The 18798-nt window shown below is 37.7% G+C and overlaps 1 protein-coding gene across 1 annotated transcript in view; it reads left to right on the forward strand.

Moving 5' to 3' along the window:
• The window catches only part of GNAI1 (G protein subunit alpha i1), a 78406-nt gene that overhangs the window by 32483 nt on the left and 27125 nt on the right, over positions 1–18798 (forward strand). The window contains exons 2-3 of the mRNA XM_037133293.2: positions 15885–15927; positions 16020–16161. Of these exons, the coding sequence (XP_036989188.1) occupies positions 15885–15927; positions 16020–16161 (185 nt within the window). The remainder of the gene's footprint in view (positions 1–15884; positions 15928–16019; positions 16162–18798) is intronic.

Raw genomic sequence — 18798 nt, forward strand, 5'->3', positions numbered from 1 at the left:
AGGTGTGAAGTATAGTATCTTATTGTTGTTTTGATTTGCATTTCCCAATAACTAGATGTTGAGTTGCTTTTCATGCTTTTTAAGTCTTCTTAACGCTTTCTTTCCCTCTCCTCTCCCCCACCTCTCCTTCCCTTCCTTTCTTACTTCCTTTTTTATTGAATTTATTGGGATAACATTGGTTAATAAAATTATATAGGTTTTAGGGGTATAATTCTGTAATGCATTATCTTTATATTGTATTGTATGTTCATCCCCCCAAGTCAAGTTTTCTTCCATCGCCATTTATCCCCCCTTTATCCTTCTCTACCTCCTCCCACGCCCCTTTCCCTTGGGCAGTCACCATTCTGTTGTCTGCATATCCAAGGTTTTTTCTTTGTTTAATCTTTTGGTTGCGGTACTGGATAGAAGACTCCCTTCACCTTTTTGACCCAGTTCCCCAACCCCACTCCCCTCTGACAGCTGTCTGTTCTCTGTATCTATGAGTCTGTTTGTATTTTGTTTGTTAGTTTATTTTATTCATTAGATTCCACATATGAATGAGATTATATAGTATTTTTCTTTTTCTGACTGGCTTGTTTCACTTAGCATAATGCTCTGCAGAAGTATCTATGTTGTTACAAAGGATAATATGTCTTTTTTACAACCAAGTAATACTCCATTGTGCAAATACCACATCTTTTGATCCACTCATACTGATGGGCACTTGGACTGCTTCCAGATCTTGGCTATTGTAAATAGTGCTGCAGTGAACACAAGGGCGCATGTATTCCTTTGATTAGGTCCTTGGGTAGAAATGCAAATTAGAACCAGAGTGAGATACTACCTCACTCACATCTGTCAGAATGGCTGTCATCAAAAAAAAAAAAAAACACCAAACAAACAAACAAACAAGTGCTGGCCAGGATGTGGAGAAGGGGCACCCTCGGGCACTGTTGGTAGGAGTGCTGATTGACGTAGCCACTGTGGAAGGCACTTTGTAATTACCTCAAAAAATTAAAACTGGAACTGCCGTATAACGCAGGGATTCCCCTTCTGGGAAGATACGTAAAGAAACCCAAAAGTCTTCTTAACTTTTAAAACTGAAGTATATGATATAAAATCCCTAATGGAAATCCTGCCCTGACATTTAGACCCATTAGTGAGGATGAATCAAGGGGAGCAAATAGTTTTACTAGAAACTAAGGTTTTCTCAAATTAAGACCAAATAATTCCTCTTCTTTTTAAATAACTCATGATATGAAGACTCTTTGCTTAACATAGTTTTTTTTTCTGATGAGTGTGCCAATTACTTGCCAACCTGTTTTATTATGTCCTAGCCAGTCATGTGGGATTTGATGCATGATTTAATCCCCATTTTAGTAAATAATTCCCCCCTATTTGTTTATTTATAAACTTCACATCTCTGTGTGAATTTTGCATGAACAGTGCAGGGTTTAGTTAAAGGGGCCCATTATTTATTATTTTTGGACTCACTCTTGTTTGGTGAAGAGAGCTGAAGATAAAAACAGTGAAGACCTGTTTTTGTATTGATCTTGATGGGGTCACTTTGACCTTGTACAGAAACTGCCTGTTGCCAGAATGTATAAATTCATTACAATTTTTTATTATTGTTTATAGGAAACCTACTTTTCACACAGTTGCATGGATCAGGATAGTGCAGATAAGTTTAATGACTTTTAGCAGCATAATCCAGAGTGTTCTGTATTTGCCCAGCTTCCTCCCTTCCTCACTGTTCCTTCCCCTCCTCCCTCTCTGACTCCTTCCCTCCCTCTTCCCCTTCCCTCCCTCAACCCTCCCTTTTATTACGGTAAGGGCATCTAATATCAGATCTTCCCTTGACAAAATGTCAGTTGTGTGGTAACATATGTTAACTGTTCAAAACAGAGAGTTGCTCCGTTGCTTTTTAACTTCTTGATGAAAAATGACATTTATTGAAACTATGTATATAATATCTACAGATATATATCTATAGATATAGTGAAAATACACATGTGCACACACACATGCCTGTTACTGTAGAGGACTGGGGGAATAACAATCCTATTCACAGATGATGATGTTTTATAGATTCTGGCATTATATTATTAATAGATTTTTCCTTTTGGTGAGCCAAATTTGCTTCTTTGTAATTTGTTATGGCTCTTAATTCAGCCTTGAGTGTCACACAGTATAACCTCTCTTCCCATGTGAGGACACTCAAGTATTTATTAGAAATTCTTTTTTTCACCTCATCTTTTTCTTTCATTAACATTCCTCTCTCACTTAGCCTTTCTTCAAATGAAATAGGGTAGTTGATAGTCCTCTATGCCACCTTTCTAGACATAATCCCACTTCTCAGTGTCCTTCCTAAAAGAGAAAAGAGGGTATGTCAGGGTTAGGGGGCCAACTGAAAGTATAAGAGGTTTGTAGTTCTTGAACACTGGAGTTATATGTTACTTGTATACCTTTTGTGACTGTATTAACTTTTTTGTAATAGTTTACTGTCACTTTCTCCTTTCCATTAGATACGTTACTTTTCAAAGATACATTAGTAGCAAACAGATGTTGATACTTTAAAGAAAACTGTATGCATGTTTTATTTTCTCACCACCCAATCAGAAATGTTTCCTGCCACCTGCCCCTCCCCCTCCTTACACCAAGGGCAATGACTCTTACTCCCACTCGCTCTGCCCTCAGTGTGTAGTGTTGTGCTTGTCATACAGTGGCTACTTCATACATATTTTTTGAATGACAGAAAAAAATGGTGTATTTGTTTATTTCCTTGACTGTCTCTTTATATTTTGGGGTACTGCTTCGTAGAATCAGGACCCATGTCTTACTTAACTTTGACTTGATTGCATAACATTGCTGTTGATACAGAAATGCTAGAATTCTGTCTGCATGGATTAGATCAGTGATTTTCGGTTGGTGTGCAGCAAGAATTTTTAAAACATGCAATACCTGACTATTTATTCCGGGGCACTGACCTCTTTTCCCTTGAATATCAAATTTGAAAGAAAGAAAGAAAGAGAGAGAGAGAGAGAGAGAGAGAGGGAGGGAGGGAGGGAGGGAAGGAGGGAGGGAGGGACAACAGCCAATACAACAATTGCTGGCAATTGTGAATGAGTCAGAATTAAACCAGTTTTTATTAGATCAGAAAAATGTACTTCTTGGTATGCTGCAGAATTTTAGAAATTAGCTTATGTGTGCAAGAGATGAAATGGTTGAAAATCGTTGGATTATGTAGACAGTCTGCACACTTATCTGGCTAGAGAATGGCTGCAGGTATATAAAAGAGATGAGATGAACAGCTTTTGGGTCCACATCCTAGAACCTTTGGGATGCCGTGCTAAAAATTTTGCAATAAAGAGTCGATACTCATTTAAACATTCTGGAAAAATAGTTTTGGGAAGAGTATGAAAGTTGGGAGGTTGAATATGTTTTGAATATGCTGACATGCATGGGTGAGTTTCCTCTGACTGATGGGATCAGAATTTATCTGTCAAAAACTACCTGTTTTAATAGAGAAATCCTAAAAGAAATATTGCAAACATACTTTGAATATTTTCTTTTAGTTGAACATATATAAGTATACTTTCATTTAGCAATTTTTGATGTGGGATCATGGCTTTTTTTTTAGTATTAGTAGTTCAGAGTTGTCTTTTTTGCATAATGGACCCTAATTTCTAGTTTCTCTTTCTTTCAAGTGAGAATTTAAAGATACCTGGAAAGAATTATGAATGAAGAATTTTTACAAATTTTAAAACGTTTTCTCCTCTCTGTTTAACGATGTCTCACACTAAGAGCCTTTTTAGCAGCTTGCTTTTTGAGTCTTTCCAAGGCATCCAACTTTGCTTTGGAGAGGGTGACAAACAACAAAACACAAACCCAACTCTTTTTATTTTGTATTTGTTGATTGGCATAATATTTCATTTTTTAAGGTTTTTAACTTAAAGCTAGAATAGATAGCAAGGGAAAGAAATGACTAGTGTTACGGAGTACAGCACAATCAGTCAATGATATGTGAGATTTCCTGAATGAAAATGTTTGAAGTAGTGAGAGAATAACATCAACTCACATCAGTTCAGAAACGCAGAGCCGTCCAAGTCTGGTTTGATTGATTCCTCAGAATAGGAGATGGAGAGAGTATGTAAAATTTGGAGTGCTTGCTAGGGAAGGTATAATATTCATGCCTCTTTCTAAATATGCTTAGAAATCATTGCTTATGTATTAACAGGGTTACAAGAGTTAATTCCACTCTTTTTATTTTAATGTAGCCTTAAATTAACTTACCGCCTGCTGGGCCTCTACTTTGCTGTTTAGTAGGGAAAATTACAAAATGTTCTAAATGATGAAACATTGCTAAAGCCTCAGTCCAATCTGATCACTTAAACAGTCCTTTTATGTAGTATTCCAATAAAAATATTTCATCATTTGCCATTCTTTCCTACTGCTATTCTTCCTAATTGGTGCAGGGGACCGTGGGAGGGAAGAATGGAGGGAAGAATGACTTGGTGCTTGAAATCCTTGTGGCAGTGACAGACTCCAGCCCCTCTAGATGTGATGCGCTCTACCTCCTGTCATCTTGGAGGTGATGGCTCTCATTTGGGTGCTGCTGCCATAACAGTTGACATCTGTGGTGTTTTATCTCATGGCTTACTTAGCGCCATCCTGCTTGAGCTGCCTCTAAGGGCAGATCTGGAATCTCTTACTACCTAAGTGTCGGTAGAGTAATGGTCTAGGTGCTCGTCCCACCTGCTGTATTGGGCCAAGGAGCAGGCCCGGTGTTTGTCAGATTAGTTTCCAAGTTCCCTGAAAAATGAAACGGCCTTGGTTGAAAAAGTTGAACCCCAGGAGTTCTCCTGCCTAAGTGTGGCGTGGTCCTTTTTTTTTTCAGTGCCCATGTTGATAGGGGGCTCTACTCTGGAGAAGTAAAGGGGGAGGAATGAGGCAGGAATGATCTTGAAACTTTTAGGAGTAAAAGTAATTTGCTATGATTAGCATGTGACTAGAATGAGTAATGAGATGGGAGCATGGGTTGAGCAAATGAGGTTAAAGATGATTTCATTTAACTTTAATCATGGGGGAGATAAGACCAAAGTTTTGTACATAAATTGTACAATTTTACATAAAACTTATGTAGGATGAAAAAAATTGGAAGTTACAGAAGTGCTTGAGGAATACAATTATATTACTCAGATGTAAACACTATTTTCAATATATTTCATATTTAGTTTTTTGCATGAATATGTGTGTACAGTCAGTCCTTTGTGTTTGCAGGTTTCACATTTATGAAGTCAACTACTGGGGATCAAATATTTGACAAATTAAAAAAATTTTTCCAGAAAGTTCCAGAGAGCAGAACTTGAATTTGCCATGCGCCTGAGCACTATGCCGAATCCACGTGAATGACTGCTGTGTAGGTGCACCTGCTGTAGTCTATGCAAGTGCAGATCCTGTGGAAACACTGTGCCATGTTATATAGGGACTTGAGCACCCTCAGATTTTAGTGTCCAAGGGGGACCCTGGAACTACTCCTCCATAGACACTGAGCAACACCTGTGTGTGTGTAGTTTAAAACACTGTATATGTTTGTTTTTTTTAATAAATTGTGTTTGTGTCTTTTGCCACTTAGAATATTGATATTTTATTGTCAATTAGTGTTAATTCTTTATGAATTAAACAAACACTTTGGTACTCATTAATAACTAATATTTTCCACTCTTCTGTAATTTGCCTTTCCACTTTATTTATGGTGACCTTTAAAAACATTTGTGATAATAGTGGAAAGAAGGGGAAGGGACTAGAAAAAGAACATGTATGAATGACCCGTGGACGTGACAGCAGTGTGGGGGTTGACTGTGGGAGTGGAGGCGGGTGGGGGGTAGGCAGAGAAGCACAAGAGGGGAAAAATTGGGACAACTGTAATAACAATAAAATGGTTGAGTAAAGAATAAAAAAAAGAACCCTGGCTGGTGTAGCTCAGTGGATTGGGCCCGGGCCTGTGAACCAAAGGATTGCGGTTCAATTCCTGGTCAGGGCACATGCCTGGGTTGCAGGCCAGTTCCCAGCAGGGGACTCATGAAAGGCAACCATACATTGATATTTCTCTCCTTCACTCCTTCCCTTCCCTTCTAAAGATAAATAAATAAATAAATTTTAAAAAAAGAATAAAAGAAGAATTTGTAGGTTGAGGCACTCTTTAGTTTGTTTTGTTTACACAATATTTTTAAAATGTCAGAGTAAATGCCAAGCTCTGTGTCAAAGAAACCTAACCTGACTGTGGCCTAAAGAAGATAACTTTATTTCTCCTGTGTAACAAATCTGAGATGAAATAGTGCAGGGCTGCTCTGCCACACATGGGTGTTCAGGGACCTGAGTTCTTGCCTTCTCATCGTCACGCCCTGGCTGGTGTAGCTCAGTGGATTGAGCCCGGGCCTGTGAACCAAAGGATTGCGGTTCAATTCCCAGTCAGGGCACATGCCTGGGTTGCAGGCCAGTTCCCAGCAGGGGACGCACTAGAGGCAACCACACACTGATATTTCTCTCTCTCTCTCCTTCTCTTCCTCTCTAAACACAAATAAGTACAATCTTCTAAAAAACCCGTAGTCACACCTCTTTTGCAGTTCATACGAAGCATCAGGAGAGAGGTAATCCAAGGCTGCATTTTCTTTTTACACATGCATGGTTAATGAGAAATGAGTTGACGTGGCTTACACCTGGCAGCGAAGGGAGGTTGATAAATACTGTCTCTAGGTGCCACGTCCCAGCCACTACTCTCACTACAGTAGAAGAAGGAGAGAACCTGTTTTATGGGTTATGGGCAATCACAAGCTTTCACTGCACTTTTTCTTTATTTCTCATGGTCTTCTAACAGAATTCTCTTTCTCCCACAGTTCATACAAATTTTCACATACATTTTTCTTAACCATTCTTCATGGTCCTCACTCTCCCTCCCTGTTACCCAGCGAGTGAAACTATGCTGGTTATCTTGAGGAAAAGAACTTCTGTGATTGAGTTGTGAATTGAACTAGTTGCTGTTTTTCTGGAATACCATATTTACTTGAAAGAATGACTGGTAGATAAATGATGGTTTTTTGAACTTGAGAATTTGGCAGAGAGGCTGTTGCTTCAAGGAAAACAGCTAACATATTTGTTGTTAATAATAAAATGTGAGCTGTTGCACCAAAAATGAATAAATAAATAGAGGTTTTAAGAGCTTGTCTCTATCACTGGGAGCATACATCCTCCCAAGACCTAAAGCCTTTTCTGATGGAATTATAGATAATATTAAAAGTTAAAAGGCAGTTTTTGTATATTGAAATCATACCAACATTCAGTTCTGTATAAATAAGTAAACTAATTTCCATATCAAATGTGGTCCAAAGATTCATTCTAATACAAGATAGACCAATGGATATTAAAGTATCAGTGTATGAAAAGTTTATAAAAATGCATTATAACTTTATGGTACTCTTTTCAAATTTTGTTGTAGAATCATAGAACACTATCCAGAATTATCTGTAAATGCTACTGAAACGATCTCCCTTATCCTAACTACATAATTATGTGAAAATGGATTTTCTTCATATACTTTAACCAGAGTAATGCATTGCACCATATTAAATGCAGAGTAGATATGAGAGTCCAGCTGGCTTTTAATAACCAGTTTGCAGAAATGGGGTGTTACCTGTCTCACTTTTGGAGGGAAAGGAGGGAAGTGTACTTTTTTGTAAAAAGTAATCTGTTGTTTTTTATAGCTAATTGACAACTAAGTGATTATAATTATTCTGATCACTAATCAAGAAAAAAAAGAGTTGACTTTTCTTCTGCCTCAGTGGTTCTCAATCTCAGGCTTGCATCAGAATCACCTGGAGGGATTGTTAAAGCACAGACTGCTGGTTTCCACTCCCAAGTGCTTTTTATTCTGTAAGTTCTGGGTGGGGCCTGGGGATGTACATTTTTAAGTGTTGCTGATAATTGCTGGTCTTTAGATCATACTTTGAGAACTACTGTTCTGTTTCTTTGGGTTTATAGGACAAACCTATCTGAGCTGCCATTTGGGGGAAGAAATGAAAAGTTTGGGTATAGGTATAGAGACAATGGCTGGACGTGTCCCTAGTCACCAGAAATTTGGGAGTTGATTATAAATGGAGCAGAACAGCATGTTAAGAACTATTCTATGTCTGAGGCTTTACCCTACTTACATGCTAACAAGTTAGCCTACAACACTTTCTTGATTGCTGTCTGAGGACATGAGATTTCTGGTTCAAAGACAAAAAGGACTTTATTACAACAACTGCAGTTTCTAGAGAATTAGCATTTATTGTGGTGATATACCAAGCCCCAATTCCCTGATGGCAATATAGAGAGTGAGGGGATAGCTATGTAAGCAGTGGATAAAGTTGCAATAGATAGATCCCTGAACTTAGGGATCCCCAGTTTTTTCATAATGTTCTGTAAACCTGCCTGACCTTTGTCCTAGAGGATACATTATCTTTATTATACTGGACAGTAAACAGACCTGCCCTCTGCTTCAGAGGGAGACATGGTTTCTGTCCTCCAAGCCTGTTCTGTGTTGAAACATCCTTGAAAAGAAGATTGAGAACAGAGGCAGTCATTCAGTGCCTCTGCTCACATGTGTTCAGAAATGTGAGAGACCCATGGAAAATTGCAAGTCAACACAGGGAAAGTTGAAAAGTTTGTGTATATTAATTATTTACTAGTGATAAATCATAAATAGCTGGGCAGCAAAACATGAGAACAAATGGACTTAAGTTTTAGACAAAGCAGCATCTGGTTCCCTAATGAAGGAGGACATTGTATGACTCTAAATTATTTTCATAAGTGCATGTAGCTATCATTGGGAGCAAAATTCTTCATGTTTATAGGGTTTATGTAAACTATAAAATAAGACAACTTTCTAAATATATAGGGTGAGGTAAAGTAATTTACAGTTGTATGTAAGACAGTTTATTTTTATATTACTATTTAATTATTGTATTATTTTCCATATGAACAACTGTAAACATACTTTTGCCACACCATGTATATATATCACGTTAGAAGTAAAAATATTAATTTGACATGTTAAATGATGACATATTAGCTCCAATAAATTGCACTTGCAATATGATTGTTTTGGATTTAGTTATCTCTGTCACACTGGGCTGTGTGTGACTAAGTTTTCTCCTTTCTTTTCTCTATCTAAAACTTCTGTAACTTTTGTAAAGCATACAGTGATTGTCATTGGACCATCACTTGGCCCAAATGCATCATTAACCTCCTTTGTTTTTCCCTCATTAGCTCAAGATAATTAAAGTAATACTGCTAGGCATGGGGTTAGTGAAAATTCTTTTTGGATCCATGTCACAGAAAGCAAACTTATAACTGGCTCTCCTCACTTGGAAATCAGTGTAATTGTCTCCAGTTATGGAGAGAGAGATATTTCTTTCTTTGCCCAGGTCAGTCCTGGTTTTGGCTCATGCCTCCTCTAACTCTCAAAAAGTGTTCCAGTTTGGATGGGAAACTGCAGTGTTTTCTCTGAGTATAACTTCATCTGAACGTTCCAGTAGTGCCATCAGGGTTCTCTCATCCAGCCTTCTGTCGGTCTCCCAGTGCTGGTTCCTTCTGTTCTGGCTCCTTCCGTAAACAGGGTCTTCCATGACGTGGTCATGGAAAAGGGCTTCTGTGGGGCAGATTTCACGTCATCCTTTTAATGCTGTGATTTTTCGTTCCCACAAAAGGCCAGGGAAGATATGTGATTGGTGTCTAGATCTCATTCCCTTTTTGGAGGCGGGGGTGGGAATAACTATATCCAAAGTGATTATTTGTAAGTTTTGTATATATTATATGTAAATATGTAAAATGGTTTGTTTGGTGGCTTATATAAGATCTATAAGCATAAAGAATTTAACTCCCTATGACATACTCTGATTGGCCAGCTGGAAGCACATGACCCCTTCTTTGGTGGTAAGAGGTCTAGTGATGGACACCCAAACAGATCCAGTGGTGGATGGATAGGTCCCCAAACAAGCCACAATATTTAGTACTGAAGTGTCTTAAGCACCTATAAACACAAATTCAGGTATAGGCTATGAAAGGCTCTGATCAGCCATATGATTTATTTAAGTGATTCAGAATTTCTTAAATTATTTGTCATTGTACAAATAAAAATAGTGAATTAGTAATTCTTACAGAAAATCTGTAGACCCCAAAGAATGTGCTTGAGGCCTTCAGTCCTCCATCCTTCCTCACCATCACCTTTTGAATCTGTAAAGTTGACTTGTAGAAGCATTGATTTCTCTGCTTAGGTAGCTGATGTATGTGGTTTCTTTGGGCTTCCGGGGAAGAGCCCACAATTCTCCTTTGTTTTGTCCAACCGACTTTTCTGGAGTAGCCTGTGTGTGCATCCATTTTTGCTCGGTCTAATAGTATGGTACCTTTCTCGGACATAAGTGGCTCAGGTGGTCATGTTTTTAAAAAAGGTTTTATTTATTTTTAGAGAGAAGGGAAGGGGAGGAGAAAAAGAGGGAGAGAAACATCAGTGTGTGGTTGCCTCTCATGTGTCCCCTACTGGGGACCTGACCTGCAGCCCAGGCATGTGCCCTAGCTGAGAATTGAACCAGTGACCCTTTGCTTCACAGGCCCACACTCAATCCACTGAGCTATACCAGTTAGGGCTCAGGTGGTCATTTTTTTAAATGGGGGTGTTAAGAGTGGAGAAAGCAGGCCATTTGGAGGATTTGTATTCTGGTGTTTGCAGTCATTACATTATTCTTATATCCCAGAATGTCAGTTATATCCTATAATTATACATTCGGGGTAGGGCAAGAGTAGGTTCATAGTTGTGAGTACACAAAACACAGAGTTTATTCTTCTATTATTATTTATTATTTCATTTCCCATGTTAACAGCTGTAACCCTACTTTTGCCCCATCCTGACTATTCATTTAATTATAAGTTTAGACCTTCTTCAAATTAAATAAAAAAGATTTTTAGATTCTTACCCCTGTTGGGAATTATAATTAGAAACAAAATCTTCTCCCAACCCAGAAATTCTTTTCACAAAGGTATGGGAAAAAGAAAACACTTTTATTATTGAATAAGCATTGAACCAAAGTGTGGTGTGCATCTCAGACAGTTCACTAAAGGTTTCAGCTACAGAAAGGAATCTCATCCCCTTAGATAGCCAAGGTGATAGAACCTATTATATACACGTTTTCAAGATACACAATAACTAATCCTAAAGTAAGAGGCTTCACAACACAGTATGTCCCACCTATTGTTCATCCTGACTTTACCTGTTAAGAGGGAGACCACTTATGTTAGCTAATTGGCCTGATCCAGAGGAGACAAGAACTTCTCTTATCTGTATGAAAGGAGGTTAGTTTTGCAGCTTAAAGCAGGCGCCCACCCAAGTTAGGAATCTGCCGCATCACAGAAATTGGGAGGTGGGGCTCCATCTCCTCTGTTGATGCTTTCATTTCAGAGAAATGGTTCCCAGGTCCTAGAGAAAGACCTAGAGAATAGAGTGGGACATAAATCTGACAGAAAAAGGCTTATTTTATTTCCAAAAGTATACGTGTGTGTGTGTGTGTATGAATTCACACACCTAAAAACATTTTAGAGAGCAGTAACTGCTTACAGTTTTTCTAAAATAAATGCTCTAAAGGAGAGGAGGAAAATTTTTTTCTTTAAATAGGGATACTTAAGCTTCTTATTTTTAATTTATATTTGCCCTTTTATTGTTACTGTATTTGCTTCTATCTTAAATATAAGGACGTCGATCTTGTTAATTCTGTAGTAGCACTGTGATAAATGTAAATGACTTTAATTGCATTTGTAATTTGGTTTTACTCCAATTAAAACTAAATCAAAATTTAATTTTATTGAATGCCAAAATTTTAATCTGTTCATTCTACATAAAAAGTAGAGTTTCTTAAAAGTGGGTTACTGGTGTTAGGAATTCACCATAACATAATGTGACTAAATCTGCATTTTAATTGCTTCTGGACAGCCTGCGATGTTGGACAACTCACAACCCTGACACCAGGAAAGAAATGAGATCCATATAACCCTAAGCAGAGAGTTGGGTAAAGAATCTTCTAGGGAGAAGAAATAGTATTTGTTTTCAGAGACCAGAAGTTAAAAGTTTAAATTTTCTTTATTGTTCCTCAACAAAATCAGGGGCAGGTACAATCTGATCATCATTTTTATAATGGTAAATTGCATAATTCTGTTTAGAGAATTAGGAACTAGCTAAGGGTTACTCATATCTTGACTTGCTTCTAGCCACCACCCCCTTCAAACTTCATACCTTTCCCTCTTCATGTTGAGTGGCCCCTAACTGCAGGCGAGTTCCCTGCGTGTTACTGTGGGGTGCTCCTGCGTCCTTCCACCATCTCTGTGATGCCTTATCAGCAGATGCTGAGCTCCACTTTCTGCATCTACTGTGCTCAATGTGTGCTCTCAGAGATTGAGTTTTAGAGCAGTCACTCCTTCCATAGAGGCCTGAGGGACCCTTGGTGATTTCACCTTTGCTGTACTGTGACATTGCATACCTTCTTGGCTCCTTGGGAGTTACTTTCTCCCTTTCTACTCTTCTGGAGTCTCACTCATTTCACAGTGTCTGGCTGCTGACCGTTACTGTATAGGCCATAGGCCACATAGTCATCTTGACCAGTCTGGCCTAGTGACTGCAGTGGTCACACGCTTTGATCCTCCCTGACCAGTATATGTTATATAGTCCTTATTCCTCCTTGAAAGAAGGTTGCTCCCACTGTTTTAAATCCACCTCTGGACTTAGGTGAAAAGCAATAGCTGCCTAGCAGATTGTTGTTAGGAAACTTCAGCCTTTTCTCTCTTCCCTGCCTCTCTACTACCTAGGAGGGGTTTTGTTTTGTTTTATTTTTAGAATATCACTTGCTACCAATCTCTCAAACATCAGTGTGCTGACTTGAGAACAGCCTTTGATTCTTCCCTGTGCACTATGTGCAAAGAATACCGGTGTTTAGAATGGTGGAACCATAACTCTGCAGCGTTTGTGATTTTCCTGCCAGGACTCTGCATAGAAGTGAGAATTGAAAACTAATTACATAAATCACTAAGCTTTGAAAGTTTCTTTTTTTAGCATTTCTGCCTCTAGGATATGTATTCCACAAAGAGGACCTTGTGACTAGCAAGAAATTAGATAGAAATATGATTAATAAGAAAGCTACCATATTTTGTCATGCACAGTGCTCACTTTTTGCCCAAATTTTTAGGGGGAAAAATAAGGATGCACATTATACATAGGTATGATGATTACATACCATGGGTATAATAATCCCACATATAATGCATACAAGAACATGGTGCACATTATATATGGCAAAATATGGTATCCCCACGCTTTAACATTAAACAGATCTCAGGATTTTTTGAACTACAAGCCTTCAACTAGATGCTCATTGCAAAGTAAACTAAATGTCTCATGCCACCAGTTATTTTAAGAGAGATGAAGTGAATTTGAATTTAAAGATAACGTCTAACACTAGGAAAATTCTGGTTTTTTTTTTCTCATTGCGATTTAAAAAGTCTCATCTGTGTTATATGTAGTTTAACTGGTACTAATCATGTTCTTAACTGTTTCCGATCTTTTCCTCTTATATGGCTCTCAAGCCTTACCAACTTATCTCATGCAGGAAGCCTTACTCTAGGCCTCAGAGTTGTTTCATTGCCAGAGTGGGTCATGGGTGGTTGGCTGTTCATTGATGTTCACGATGCCTGTGGAATCAGCACCATTGTGTATGGACACTGGGATCTAGAGTGTTCCCTTATCACAGCATGGCGGCTGCTGACTCAGTTTATGGTACTCTAGAAACCCACAGAACATTCTTGAAGATGCCCTGCTGGGAACTGCCTAGGTGTTTCCTCGGTGCGTTACTTGGGTGGACCTCTCGGAGGACCCAGATGTGTGAGCTGTAATGCCTGCAGTTGTGCTTATCACAGAGCTGGCACACTGGGTGATTAATAGACAACAGTTTTTTATTTTGGAGTCATTTTCATCGGCAGATGCCCTGAAGGATTCAAAGCTTCCTCACTGTGAGTGAGGAATGTCCTCATTGCTTACTCAGCTCCTGCTTTTCTATTCATTGTGCTGATATCTTGGGAAAAAATTTGAGTACCAAATCAAAAGTAAAATCTAAGCAGTATTTTTCACCCAGAATTTCAAATAGGACATTTAACTATGACCTGTTCTCAGATTCCTCTGATGATTTGGGTGTGTGTGTCTTTGTGTAGCTGGGGGGGAAAGGGGGTGAAGAGATTGAAGACCAGAAGTTTGGCATTCAGTCGTACTCATAAATAGCTTTAATAAATTCAGATACATTTTTGGTTGATCGTGTGTGTAGAAGTTAGTTGCTGAAAATTCAAATAGAAATATGTGCAGGGAGGCAACAGAGATCACATGGCAGTGAGTCAGGAGAGGCCGATGGAGATAAGTTTGATGGTTGATAGAGGATCACAAGGGTGGCAAGAGGAAGAAGAGGAAATTAGATTTTGACAATGGAAACTTTGCGAAGATTTGTGATGTGATCAGTGGTAGCTGTTCTTGGAACTCCAAGTTGTGTTCAGTAATGCTGGGGGCACAGAGCACCGTAGGAATGGGTGGGAAAATGGGAACGTGGCCCAGATAAAGAAACTCCTGAGCCCTGTCTGTCAAATGGGAATAAGTATGTCCATGTATGTAGCTCTGGCCAAAGACAGTGTGGAACTAAGCCAAAGGTGATTTTCCATCTTATTCCTCTCATGGCACACATACACGAATTACTAAAATTCAAGGGCACACCAAAAATACATACTACATTTTTTGTTGATATGGCAAAGAATAGGTGTAATTTTCATTCATTCACACTAGATGGCTATTGTTTTGGGTGTTGTTATTTTTTTACTTGACAGTCTAATGAAAAAGAGGTCAGTGCCCCTGATTAAATAGTCAGGTATTGCATGTTTTAAAAACTTGTGGTTTATTGGTTGAAAATTGCTCAGCTAAACAGTAGACTTGTCATATCTTATTTGTTTTATGTCCTATACACAGATATTCTCAATGTCTGCCAATCAGGATAAGCCTAAAAATAATCAAATTCGTATAAAGATACCAGCAACTGTGAAGTGTGAGGGATGAGACCACTTTACTTTATAAAGGACATTTCATTAGTAATACTTCCATGTTACGATGCCATACTGGTATGAACTCAAATTGGGCAGAGTCCCTGTACGTGTAGAGAGTAGAGGAGAAGTTTGAGAATGAACTTAAGGAACCCTTGTCACTTGAGTGACAAAGACGGGGAAACATAGGGGGAGACATTTCTGTCCTGCGGATACTATTGCCCCTGGTGCAGCAGATCACATAGGCTGTGTTTCGTGGTGGTTGAACACCATTGCAGGATATGTGGCTATTTTAACATAACATGTTTTAAAATTTTTATGTGGCTTCTTGGCATTACTGCCATCTACATCACAAGATACAAAGGTTAAAGTATGATAAGTGGCCAAACAGTTAAAATATCTTCCAATAGGGAGCTCAGAATCTTGAAAAAAACTAATTTATGGTGCTTCAATTTAAGTTATAGAAGATTGAAAATTTTAATCATTTGGAGAATATACATGGACAACAATGAAAGCATTTTTTTTGGTTGAGTTTTAGTGAATGTAAGTATTATGAAGTAATAAACAAATGGAACTTATTTTTGAGAACTTGTCTATGTGTTTGGAAAACAAAAATAGTTTTGATATAAAACAAAACTGAACTGTAAGAGACAGAAAAAGAGAAATAAAATGTGTGTGTGTCTGTGTTGGGAGTTAGATATGCATGTGATGAGGTTAAAATTTTCTTATTCTATACTATTTTCCTTTTTTTTTAGGTGCTGGTGAATCTGGGAAAAGTACAATTGTGAAGCAAATGAAGTAAGTAGATTTTTAAAACATATTTGTTTTTTTATGTTTATATGTTACTTCCCATCAGAAGAAATATTTTCTTTTTCATTTTGTCTCATTAGAATCATCCACGAAGCTGGTTATTCGGAAGAGGAATGTAAGCAGTACAAAGCAGTGGTCTACAGCAACACCATTCAGTCAATCATTGCTATCATTAGGGCCATGGGGAGGTTGAAGATCGACTTCGGTGACTCAGCTCGGGCGGTAAGTTGTTAAATTCTTTGGAGTGGGCCTGATGAGTAAAAAGAACAACTTGCATAATAATACCATTCCACAGAACAGATTTATCAGCTATCTCAGGATCATTTTATAAAGGATTCTTAAGGATAGTGAGTGAAATCAGAAGCTTTAGAAGTGAGTGAAATAATAATACACAGATTATATAATCATCCGTTTCTAGGTAGAATAATCTCCGTGTCCATCAGATGATTTGGACAACTCTAACCGTTGCCTTATTTTCTATGTATCATGTGATAATGGGTTCCTCTGTATCACCATAACAATTTTAGTCATTATTACTGAGTTTAGTAAACTGCCTGTACTGGCACTCTTCTTTGAAATTTGCTTTTTATAATTTGTAATGCTGAAATGATCTAATTACTTGTATTTGTGCCCAGACTAGAAAGCCATCTAATCTCAAATGAAAACAGAAAAGTTTGCATGTCTTTAGAATAGGAAAACATTGGTTGTTAGGAAATACATGTCAGAACGTCAACGCTAAGGGCGAGGACCTCGGGAGACGCCCTAGTTATCTGTGAAGACGTGGAGCCCAGGAGATGGGGAGAGTGCTGTGAAGGGGTGGGGGGGGGCGCCTGGGCCCCGCAGCTCGTGTTCCGTTTGATTGGAAGTGGCCCTGGCCTCCTTTTCTTCTTTTCACCCACCCTGTTTGCTTGCTGATCTGCTTATTTCATGTTTTGTTTTTTCAGTGTAGTTTTTTTCTTCACTGATTTTTTTTTAATAACTGGTGTAAAACTTGACCTTCTCAGAAAATTTTAACTGAATCTCTTGCTTAATTTTTAACTTTTTGTACAAAGTGGATGTATTATTGTTGCCACAACTACTTTTTTCATAGTTCCTTTGTACTTTTATGTATTTAATACATTTGTGTACCACCTCCCTATTAACACTGTGAAGATATTTTGTCAGAGGCTGTAACTTTTCCTTTTTGTCTTCTTAATGTCTGCTTGACCTTTTTTTAGGGGCTCAATTACTTCTTTGTTTTTCAGGTAGTTTTTAAAGATTTTATTTATCTTTAGAGGGGAAGGGAAGGAGAGAGGGAGAGAAATATCAATGTTTGGTTGCCTCTCCTGGGTCCCCTGCTGGGAACTGGCCTGCAACCCAAGCATGTGCCCTGACCAGGAATCAAACCAGAATCCTTTTGTTCTCAGGTCCGTGCTCAATCCACTGAGCTACATCAGCCAGGGCTCAATTACTTCATAATAGGGGAAAAAATGAATGAAGGCAACATGAGAAAATATACATTGATCTATAAAATAAACATAGTTTAGCTTTTATAAGTTAACCTAGGATTTCTTTATAGGTTGCTGAGCTATATGAATTTTCTAAGCTTTTCCTTCTAAACAAAGATTTAGAAGCTCAGTATAATGAAGTAAAATTTTCAAGTAGATTTTAATACTAATAATAACATTCTTCTAAATTATCATTTATGAAATAATATTTGATCATATCCAGATACTTTGCCTTATCTATCTATTCAGTATGTAACTATTATCATATATTCATTCCACAAATGCTTTTTGTGCTCTTAGCCTTACACAGAATGCAGCTATCCTTAGAGATAAAAGTCACAGAATTTGTATAAATTGTAAAATACACAGACTCCAATTATGATAGTTTAAATCTTTTATCGAGTTCACATGTACAGTATTCCACTTCATATCTTACATGCACTTACAAAGGGAGGTTCTGTAGCCTCAAGGAGGTAATGAAAGGTCAATACAAGCAATTTTTATGAAGTCTTATTTTTTAATTTTTCTCTCAAAACTTGCCATTTTCTGCTTTTTACGGGGAAAACCATAACTCTTTCTGGGCTGTAGCTGTACCCTAGTAACTGTTTACCTTCAGCCTATTCTGTGTACTGTAGCCATTGTTATTAACATCTTTGTGCAAATGTATTTGTGCTCCCACTTTGGGTTTGAACAGTTTCCTCTCTGTTTTGTTGACTTGCCTCTGCACAGTATCCTTTCAAATACTGTGAGGCTTTTGAAATTGAGCTAAGAAATATAGAGAGGAATAAAACATGTCTAGGGCAGGAAGAAAGGACATTGAAGCTTGATAATGAAACATATGTGAGAATATTCTAGATAAAAACAGGGAAAAATGAAATAGAGACAATATATTAAAAGTGTGAATATGTTTCCATTTTTATAAGTGTTAATTCCTGGAGTATTATCCCTGAATTGAAGTAAAACCTGATATTTTATTTTGATAGGTTCTGCAGATTTGCTTTCAGAAGAAAAGCAGTGTTAATAGTCTTTTCTAGAAATTGTGTATCAGTGTCTGTTGAGTCTCATCAACTTAGATATTATCAAAATTGTAATTTGTAAAAGCTCTTGAGAAAAATACTCCTCTCTTAGTTTTTATTTTCCTGATTTTTAGTGAAGTAGGGAATCTCTTCTTTTTGTATTTTTTTATGAACTCCTCTTAATATTCTTCACTTGATTCTTTTAAATTACTTGTTCTATTCACATTGTTTCTCTTTAAATATTAGAAATATTAAACCCTCTTATATTTTGCAAATATTTCTCAGTATATTCATTTTAGTTTTTTGAAATAGTTTTTTTTTTATTACAGAACTCTTAATCTTTTTTTGCAGTGGAT

The sequence above is a fragment of the Artibeus jamaicensis genome, unplaced genomic scaffold, assembly GCF_021234435.1.
Source record: "Artibeus jamaicensis isolate MK-2021 breed Jamaican fruit bat unplaced genomic scaffold, CSHL_Jam_final contig_518, whole genome shotgun sequence".
NCBI lineage: Eukaryota > Metazoa > Chordata > Mammalia > Chiroptera > Phyllostomidae > Artibeus > Artibeus jamaicensis.